This window comes from Mus caroli, chromosome 11 (assembly GCF_900094665.2).
Source record: "Mus caroli chromosome 11, CAROLI_EIJ_v1.1, whole genome shotgun sequence".
NCBI classification, from domain to species: Eukaryota; Metazoa; Chordata; class Mammalia; order Rodentia; family Muridae; genus Mus; species Mus caroli.
In genome coordinates this window covers 103011065-103021505 of record NC_034580.1, presented here as the reverse complement: position 1 = coordinate 103021505, position 10441 = coordinate 103011065, and the positions used below count along the sequence as shown (strand labels likewise).

The 10441-nt window shown below is 45.9% G+C and overlaps 1 protein-coding gene across 7 annotated transcripts in view; it reads left to right on the top strand.

Moving 5' to 3' along the window:
* Nucleotides 1-10441, top strand: part of Bptf (bromodomain PHD finger transcription factor) — a 100915-nt gene that overhangs the window by 18011 nt on the left and 72463 nt on the right. For all 7 annotated transcript variants that reach the window (XM_021175559.2, XM_021175555.1, XM_029483120.1 and 4 more), the window contains exon 2: nucleotides 3843-4665. In XM_021175559.2, the coding sequence (XP_021031218.1) occupies nucleotides 3843-4665 (823 nt within the window). The remainder of the gene's footprint in view (nucleotides 1-3842; nucleotides 4666-10441) is intronic.

Sequence of the window (10441 nt, the reverse complement as noted above, 5' to 3'; positions counted from 1 at the left end):
TTTGTAGACCAGGCTGGCCTCGAACTCAGAAATCCGCCTGCCTCTGCCTCCCGAGTGCTGGGATTAAAGGCGTGCGCCACCACGCCCGGCTCTTTCTTTTATTTTTTGAGACAGGGTCTCTCTATGTAGCCCTGGTTGGCCTAGAACTCTATATGTCTCTAGTTCACAGAAACCTGCCTGGTTTTGCTTCCTGACTGATGGGATTAAAGGCATGTGCCACCACAACCAGTTGTGGTCTTAAATTTTAAAAGATGATTGTTAAGTAGAGCACAGTTTAAAAAAATTCCACCCTTAATAGCTTGCATGTGTTAACAATCAATGGAAACCTTTGGTTTTACTAGGGACAACTCGGCAGCAGCTAAGAGTTAGGGCTGTTCTTGCAGAGGATCTGGCTTCAATCCTCAGCTTCCTTGTGCTGGCTTCTGTAACTCCAGTTCCAGGACATCCAACATCTAGCACCCTCTTCTGGGGGCAGCAGGCATGAATGGGGTGCACAGATGTATTTATAGGCAAAACAGTTATACCCATAAAGTAATAGAAAAAGGATTGGAGTTTGTGACTGGGGAGCACCAGCATGCAGGAAATCCACGTCCCTCTGACTGTTCCAGGGCTGACACTTACCTCCCTTTCAGATGTCACACAGGGAGTCTCCCTTCATTTTCTTCACACACTTAGGGTTAGAATGGTTTCTGTGAAATCTAGAAGCTGGGGCTGGAGAGATGGCTCATCAGTTAAGAGCACTGACTGCTCCTCTGAAGGTCCTGAGTTCAAACCCCAGCAACCACATGGTGGCTCACAACCATCCTTAACAAGATCTGGCGCCCTCTTCTGGAGTGTCTGAAGACAGCTACAGTGTACTTACATATAATAAATAAATAAATCTTTAAAAAAAAAAAAATTGAACCCAGCCAGGCATGGTGGCACATTTCTCGGCAGGCGATGTCTTAAGTTCGAGGCTAGCCAGGTTTACAGAGAGTTCCAGGACAGCTCTGGCTACACAGAGGAACCCTGTCGGTCTTGGGGAAAAAAAAGTTTTTTTCCTGCGTGGGGGAGGGAGCCGCATCCCTTACTGTCAGTGAAGGGTTTATTTAAATCTCTTCCGAGTAAAATAGGCTCTTAAAAGTCTCCATTTTGAAAGGGAAAAGGAACAGTTTTGTGGAATGGAAGATCCCACCCATTCTCTTGTTGGCAGAGTTCTGTATCCACACTTGGTAGGTGGAGAGTTGAAGCTTTCCCGTTTCTTGACTTTGGAATTGCATTCTAAGTGGCAGATTTCTGCATTCCTAAAATTTTGCAAGTGAAAAGAGTTAATTGTCTGAGCGAAGGTCGGTCTTTCTTTAGAGCCTCTTCTCCCTCCCTGCCCTGCTGATAAGTGAGTGTTACAGAGACTTGAAGAAACTTGAGTTGCCTAGCTAGATATATATACATACATACATACACATATACACCATATGAAGACCAGAGGAAACAGTAGGAGAGTCCCAGCATGTAGGTTACCAGTCTTGGCAGCAAATGCCTTCACGCAAAGAGCCTTCTCAGCCCCACTTCAAGGACTTTCATTTCTTCTACTTTGTTCTTATTTTCTGGGATTGTGTTTATTTTATGTATGTGAGTGTTTGCATGCATGTCTGTGCACCATGTATGCGCCTGGTGCCTACAGAGTCCAGAAAGAGGGTGTCAGATCCCCTGGAACTGGAATTACAGATGGTTGTGAGCCACCACATGGGTGCTGGAAATTGAACCTGGGTCCTCTGGAAGAGAAGCCAGTGTTCTTAACCTCCGAGCCATCTATCTCTCCAGTCCCCTTGAGGATCATTCTGACAGACATGTGTGGCAAGCAGCTGAGGAACACAGGAACTTGTTCCATAAGCCATTCCTTTGATTTGGTAACCTACAAGGAAGGAAGCCATGAGTCCCAAGACCTGAGCTGGAGATGTGAGGCAGACTGACCGGTTCACACGGATGCTTAGCTGTAATGTGGCATCAGTGCCTCTTGGTTTTCGGTCCCTCTAGTGGTCATTCTTGCTAGATGTGTTGGGGTTGGGGAGCACCTTTCTCGCCATGTCTGCTTTGCAACAGTGTTGTCTGGTCAACAGTGACCAGTCTCTTTCACAGAAAGCAGTGGCTATGTTCTTAGCTTGTTCTCCGGAGGTTAGGTGTATGTTGTGTACATCCAAGAGTCTTTTCTTTTTTTTTTTTGGTTTTTTTCGAGACAGGGTTTCTCTGTGTAGCCTTGGCTGTCCTGGAACTCACTTTGTAGACCAGGCTGGCCTCGAACTCAGAAATCCGCCTGCCTCTGCCTCCCGAGTGCTGGGATTAAAGGCGTGCGCCACCACGCCCGGCTCCAAGAGTCTTTTCTGTTTGTAGTTTTCGGTGCTTGTTTTTCTCTAGTTCCATGTACCACTTTGGTTTGCAGGTAGAAACCCAGGGAAGGTGTCATGGCTAATAAAACTTAGTTATGTAAGAATGAATTCTTTTTTCTTTTTTATTTTTTTGAATTTTTCGAGACAGGGTTTCTCTGTAGCCTTGGCTGTCCTGGACCAGGTTGGCCTTGAACTCAGAAATCCACCTGCCTCTCCCCACGAAGTGCAGGGATTAAAGGCATGCACCACCACTGCTCAGCTGTAAGAATGAATTTAATTGATCCCATTAAGGCTATAAAATTAAAAATTTACATTCTACAAATACCAGAAATTATGTGTAATAGAAGCAGTTGAGGAGTAACTTGGTTTTTTTTTTTTTGTTTTTTTTTTTTTTACCAAGTCTTTCTTTTTAAGCATCAATTTAATTTATTATGTGTGTGAGGGGGGTTATGCCACTGTGTGTGTGCATTTTGAGGTCCAAGGACAACTTTAGAGTTTTCCTTTTAGAGCTCTGCTGTCCCACTCCAGTGCAGTGCCACATATAGAGCTATTTTGTCAAGTTCTTAACAACAATGAAAAAGACCAGTTACTACTGCTAGTTCTCAGGAATTAAGAGGTAATTGACTGTCTTTAATTTTTTATTTTTATTTTTTTACCTTTTGGTTTAGAATTGCATGGGAAGCCAGGAGTGGTGGCACACACCTTTAATTTCAGTTTCAGGACAGCTAGTACTACGCAGAGAAACAGATCCTGTCTTGAAAAACCAAATAATTAGATAAGTAAATAAATAAAAGAATTGAATGAGAAAACTTTGAATTTAGATTTTTTTTGGTAGACTAAATCAGAACTAAATCACTGTATTACGCATTACACTCCCCCCCTCCCCCCCAGACAGGGTTTCTGCGTAGCCCTGGCTGTCCTGGAACTCACTCTGCAGACCAGGCTGGCCTCGAACTCAGAAATCCACCTGCTTCTGCCTCCCAAATGCTGGGATTAAAGGTGTGTGCCACCACGCCCGGCTTTAGGCATTATACTTGTTATTATACTTGTTATCCCATCTGTAAATGGGCTGTAGAGCTCCAAGCTAGCCTGAGCTACAGAGTGGGACTGTGTCATAGAAACTGAAGAACTAAGTCATTGAACAGCAACAACAACTATTATTATTATTATTATTGAAACAATATTTCACTGTGTAGACCAGGCTGGCCTGGAGCTCATAGATTTACCTGCCTCTGTCTCCTGAGTGTTGGGATTAAAGGCAGCTGTGCCCTCACACCCAGGTGATGTTACTTTTGCTATGTCACAATTCTGGGGCTCAGTCCAAGACCTTGGTACACTAGGTAAGTGCCCTACCACTAAGCGATACTCTATAACCTCTGATCTTGGTATTAATCTAACTTGCCTATAGCAGAAAAACTGACTGGTGTGTTTGTGGGAGCAAGGTTCCATATTAACCTGTGATGATATCCTTATTTACAGGTAGGCGAAAACCAAGAGTACATCGGCCTCGTTCTCCAATATTAGAAGAAAAAGACATCCCACCCCTTGAATTTCCGAAGTCCTCTGAGGATTTAATGGTGCCTAATGAGCATATAATGAATGTCATTGCCATTTATGAGGTGGTGCGGAACTTTGGCAACGTTTTAAGGTTGTCCCCTTTTTGCTTTGAGGACTTCTGTGCAGCTCTGGTGAGCCAAGAGCAGTGCACACTCATGGCGGAGATGCACGTGGCGCTTCTGAAAGCAGTTCTTCGTGAAGAGGACACATCTAACACCACCTTTGGCCCTGCGGACTTGAAAGACAGTGTGAACTCCACCCTGTATTTCATTGACGGGATGACGTGGCCGGAGGTTCTGAGGGTCTACTGTGAGAGTGACAAGGAGTACCACCATGTCCTTCCTTACCAGGAGGCAGAGGACTATCCCTACGGACCAGTGGAGAACAAAATCAAAGTTCTGCAGTTTCTAGTCGATCAATTCCTTACGACCAATATTGCTCGTGAGGAGCTGATGTCTGAAGGGGTAATCCAGTATGACGACCATTGTAGGGTCTGTCACAAACTTGGGGATCTGCTCTGCTGTGAGACGTGCTCGGCTGTGTACCATTTAGAGTGTGTGAAGCCGCCTCTTGAAGAGGTGCCGGAGGACGAGTGGCAGTGTGAAGTCTGCGTGGCACACAAGGTGCCTGGTGTGACTGACTGTGTCGCTGAAGTCCAAAAGAATAAACCCTACGTTCGACATGAACCTATTGGGTATGACAGAAGCCGTAGGAAATACTGGTTTTTAAACCGAAGACTCATAATGTAAGTACATCTGGCCATAATTTTTGTACATGTTTAGGGAAGTCTTTTTCCTTGGTTGATGTGATAGAGTGCTACCCATGTTGATGCAATTATTAAATGTGTGGTTTAATAACAAATTGTAGTTAAAGACTTGAGATGGAATGAGTGTGGGCATTAATACGGCATTTTAGAAATTGTGATGTAAGGTGAGTTCATGTGCCTTAGGTGGGGGGTTCTAGGGCCTTCCTGCAGCCCACTGAGAGAGAGCCTTACTGTTAAGGACTTCAGCCTCCTGGTCACCTGTGTAGCTCAGGCAGTAGCCTGGGGCAGCGGGAGCAAACCTGCCCGCCCGAGGCTGGGCATTCACTAGTGATTAAAGTTCCCCAGGACATCTTGACACACGCAGGATCATAGTCTGAGTCGTGGGGTTTCAAGAACCAATTTGGAATTAGGCCTGTGGGGCAGGAGGATCACAAGTGTTCTTTGCTCTACAGAGTGAGTTTCAAGGCTAGCCTGGGTAGATTCGACAGGCCCTGTGTCAGGATAAAAGAAGAGGCTGTGGTTGGAGCTTAGTGTTAGAGTGTTTGCCTAGCATGTGTGAGACCCTGTGTTCAGTCCCAGTACAACAAAAGTGAACAGTTGTGCAAAGAAGCTGCTGGTATCGGGGCAGGTGGGGTCAGGGAGCACTGTGCTTAGTGTTGAGATCCGTGCTGAGAGTTGAGTGTCCTCTGAGCCCTGGTAGAGGGATGGACCACTTGGTATTGTGAGCTTTTGCATTTTGAGGCTCTCTTCCAGTTCTTAGAATTAGGCCAAGAGAAAACGCTGACTCGTGAACTTCAGCGTGGTGTGGAGGGCAGTATGGCTCCATCATTGACGCTCTCTGAGATCCGACACTTGCCAGAAGCCTGTGAAATCTTGTGTCTCTAGCAGTGTGTAGGTGTACAGCGATAGGCACTTGCATGATCTGTTGTTACCCATTGAGTATTTGCTTGGCATTCATTGTGCTAGTTGGGTCCTAGTTGGGTCCTGTGGCACTGAGTGTGTGCCAGCATGCCTCTCTTGAGCTCCTCTGGACTTGTCATGTGCCCTCACTTTATTGGGGATTTTTGACTTTCTTTTTCTTTTCTTTTCTTTTCTTTTCTTTTCTTTTCTTTTCTTTTCTTTTTTTTTTCTTTTCTTTCTTTCGACAGGTTTTCTCTGTATAACCCTGGCTGTCCTGGAACTCACTTTGTAGACCATGCTGGCCTCCCACTCAGAAATCCGCCTGCCTCTGCCTCCTGAGTCCTGGGATTAAAGGCATGCGCCACCACTGCCCGAGCGGCTTGCCTTTCATTTTCCTGCTTTCCTTTGAGTTGCGTGTGTGTTCATGTGCGTCGGCTGGCCTGGAATTTACCATGTAGAACAGGCTGGTCTTGGATCGGAGATCTGAGTGCTTCTGCCTCTCTTAGGTTTTTGTTTTTTTTTTTTTTTAATATTGATCTCTAAACCCTACAATTTACTTTTTCTTAGCTGCTACCATGTATTTAGCTTTTTGCCTGCATGTGTGCCTGTGCAACATATGCTTGCAGTGCCAGCAGAGGCCACTGTGGGTGCTCCTATACCTGAAGTTACAGAGGCATGAGCCATCTTGTAGGGTGAGGAACCAATCCTGGGTCCTCTTCAAGAGTAGCCAGTGCTTTTTTTTTTTTTTTAAAGATTTATTTATTTATTATATGTAAGTACACTGTAGCTGTCTTCAGACACTCCAGAAGAGGGCGCCAGATCTCATTGCGGATGGTTGTGAGCCACCATGTGGTTGCTGGGATTTGAACTCTGGACCTTCGGAAGAGCAGTCGGGTGCTCTTACCCACTGAGCCATCTCACCAGCCCTAGCCAGTGCTTTTAATCCATTGAGTTGTCTGACCATTCCCCATACTTTGACATCCATTTATTTAATCTGTCTGTCTGTCTGTCTATTTATCTATCTGTCTGTCTGTCCTCCCTATCTATCTATCTATCTATCTATCTGTCTGTCTGTCCCCGTTATCTATCTATCTATCTATCTATCCTCACTATCTATCTACCTGTCTGTCTGTCTGTCCTCCTTATCTATCTATCCTCACTATCTATGTATCTATGTATCTATCTATGTATCTATCTATATCTATGTCTTTACAGTGCTTGTCTGCACTCTGTGTGTACCTGGTGCCCATGGAGGCCGGAAGAGAACTTGGGATCCTTAGCTGCTATGTGAATGCTGGGAATTGAACTTAGGACCTCAGCAAGAAGAGTCTACCCCCCTCCCCAAGAAAAAGGCCAGGTGTGGTGATGCACCCCTTTAATCAGCACTGGGGAGGCAGTGGCAGGCAGATCTATGTGACTCTGACTCAGCCAGGGCTACATAGGGAGTCTGTATCTGAAAAACCAATCAGAACAAAACCCAGTGCATCCGTGCATGCTCTTAACTGCTGAGCCAGTTCTCCAGCCTCATATTTTTTAAGTAATTAATTAATTTATTTTACATCCCAATGGAAGCTTCCCCTCCCTCCTTCCCCCAATCCCAGTGTTTCCCCTCCCCCATACCCTCTTCCTTTTCTCTGCAGAGAAGAGGAGGTCTCCCATGGATATCAACCCACCTTGTCATGCCAAGTTACAGTAGAACCAAGTGCATCTTCTACTGAGGGGGTGGACAAGGCAGCAGCCCAGCTAGGGGAAGGGGTCCCAAGCCAGGCAGAGGTGGAGACAGCGCCTGCTTCTGCTGTTAGCAGACCCACATGAAGACCCACTTGCACATCAGTTACATACATGTAGAGCCTAGGGCTGTCCCATGCATGCTTTCTGGTTGGTGGTTCAGTCTTTGTGGGCCCCCATGCAGCCTCATATTTTTCAAGAGTTCTTTTATGCTATTATTTGTAAAAATAAAAACCTTGAATCTTTTCTTTTGAAAAATAATAACCAATCATGTTTTACCTTTCTGAGGGTATTATTTTAACTTTTTTTTTCAGGAGCCAGGGTCTCTGTAGCACAGGCTGCCTTTAAATTCACAGGATTCTTCCCTCCTTAGCTTGGAAGTGCTGTGATCCACAGTGAGTCACCACACCCAGGTGTCCTTTGGTTTTTGAGCTGGTGAAGTAAACGAGGTCTAGGCTGGCCTCAGGCTCCTGAGTGCTGGGGTCACAGGTGTGTGCTGCTGCGATAAGTTTCTCAGTGTATTTATAATTGTTTCTTTGCTCGGTTAGTACATGATTTAACTTCTTCTAAGCTGCTTCTGCCATTAGTTGTTTTGGTCTTTAACCTCAGATGTCCGTGCATCTTAGTTTTCAGCCGCTGACTAACACTGTGGAGCTAGCTGCTGACTGGAAGCAGTAAGCTTTGGGTGGGTGGTTGGGTGGGCCGTCTCAGTGAGGCTGGAGAAGTGGCTCAGCTTAGCTATGGGGTGACAGTCCCTGCCTGTGTGTTAGGAAGCCCTGCTGTCTGTAGCCCTCCTTAGCTCCATCTACTGCCACTGGCTGGTGGAACTGATGTGCCTTTTCTGGTGTCCTGCTTAGAGCACACGGTCCTGGCAGGCAGGGTGCACTGTGTATTGGGTGTGCTGGAAGCGTTTCTCATGTCACTGAGAGCCTCAGATCCGAATGGTTCACACCAGGCATGGAGACTTTTGATCCAGAGAATTTTCGCTCTACTGTATTCTCTAGAGACCAGACCTGTAGCAGTGCCGTTTCATAGACAGCAACCCCCCAATTCCTGCTGAGAGCCGAGTGAGGATTCTCAGCAGCGGGCTTGGCCTTTTTTTTTTTTTTTTTGCTTTTCACATTGGCAGTGATCATGTGACCACATGCTCAGCTTTTGGAATCATCTTCCCTCTACCCTGAATTTATGCCTTTAAAAGAACTCCTTTTTAAAAAGTTGGTTTTAGTTGTTTTGTTTTGAAACAAGCTATGTCTGTCTATGGCAAGCTGTCTGGAACTTGAGAGTCTACTGCCTCAGCCTCCGGATAATGGGTTATTATCATCATGACCTCTGGGTTATGAGCCAGCATGCCAGTTGTTCTGTAGCATGGCTTTTTTCTTTTAATATTATTTTATTTTTAATTTATTTTTTATACTCCATATTCCATTCCCAACCCCTCTATCCACCCCATCTCCACGGGCGTGCCCCCCCCCCCCCCCCCCCCCCCCCCCCCCCCCCCCCCCCCCCCCCCCCCCCGACCTCTTAAACTCCCTGGGGCCTCCAGTCTCTTGAGGGTTAGGTGCATCATGTCTGAATGAACATAGACCAGGAAGTCCTCTACTGTGTGTGTGTTGGGGGCCTAGCATGGCTTTTTTTTTCTCACTCCTTTGTGTGGAGGGCAGGGAGCATGTGCACCACTCAGTGTGCCACGCAGTGTCTGTGTGAGGTTAGAGAGCATCTTTTTGGGAGTTGGTTCTTTGCTCTGACCGTTTGGGTCCTTGGGTCCTCTTGCCAGCCCCTTCCTTGGCTTCTTAGATGTTGGTTTCCGTAGCCTCTGTCTTGTCTTGTCTTGTCTTGTCTTTCTTTCTTTCTTTTTTTCAAGACAGGGTTTCTCTGTGTAGCCCTGGCTGTCCTGGAACTCACTCTGAAGACCAGGCTGGCCTCAAATCCGCCTGCCTCTGCATCCCAAGTGCTGGGACTAAAGGCGTGCGCCACCACGCCCAGCTAGCCTCTGTCTTTTCTTGAGCTGTTCTTTCTGCATGGAGACCAGAGGTGTTTGGTGCATGTGTACACACAGCTTGAGATCTTTGGTTATCTGGTCTAGGTGGTTTCTAGGTCTAGGTTGTCTTCAGTTTTAGAAACCTGTGAATAGTATCTCCTTACTTAGATCCTATTCACATTGGGTGTCCTGAGCATGTTTATACAGTTCTTTAATTAATCTTTACAACAGTGCAACAGGTTTTTATACCTGTTGGTAATTTATAGATGGTGAGATTAAAGTTAAGGGGGATTAAATAGCTTGCTCTCAACCCTATATATAGCTGTTTGCAGTTGGGACCTAAGTTGTTTGTAAGAATGTTTCTAATAAGAGGCAGGTGGATTTCTGAGTTCAAGACCAGCCTGGTCTAAAAGTGAGTTCCAGGACAGCCAGGGCTATACAGAGAAACCCTGTCTCGNCCCCCCCCCCCAAAAAAAAAAAGAATGTTTCTAATAGTAGTTAAAGTACCCATGCTGGCTGGCAGCTCCAGGGAGCAGATACCTTTGGGGTTCACAGACACTGAAAACAGGCACATACATACACGAGTGTCCGTGTTTCCTCTCTCACACACATACAGAAAGTTAAAAATAATAATAAATATAGTTTCAAAAAGAAATGTTTCTAACTTTATGCTGCAGTCTAGCTTCTAAACGATCACTTTGAAAGTCTGCAGCTTGAGTTGTTTTAGCTTTTAAAACCTATGCTGTGGGGCTGAGAGAAGGATGGCTCAGCAGTTAAGGTGCTCAAACTGACTGCTCTTCAGAGGACCAGCGCCCACCTCCCACTAACTGCCTGTCGCTCTAGTTCCAAGGTGTCTGACGCCCTCTTCTGGCCTCTTTGGGTACTGCATGCATGTGGTATAAAGACCCATATATTCAGGCAAAACATCCACACATATTTAAAACACACACACACACACACACAAAACATGCATATAACTGGGGAGAAAGCCTCTCTGATGGTTTTCATTCCGTGTGCACAGAGTATATCCAAGAACTCTTATTTAGAAATAAAGAGCCGGGCGTGGCGGCGCACGCCTTTAATCCCAGCACTCGGGAGGCAGAGGCAGGCGGATTTCTGAGTTCGAGGCCAGCCTGGTCTACAAAGTGA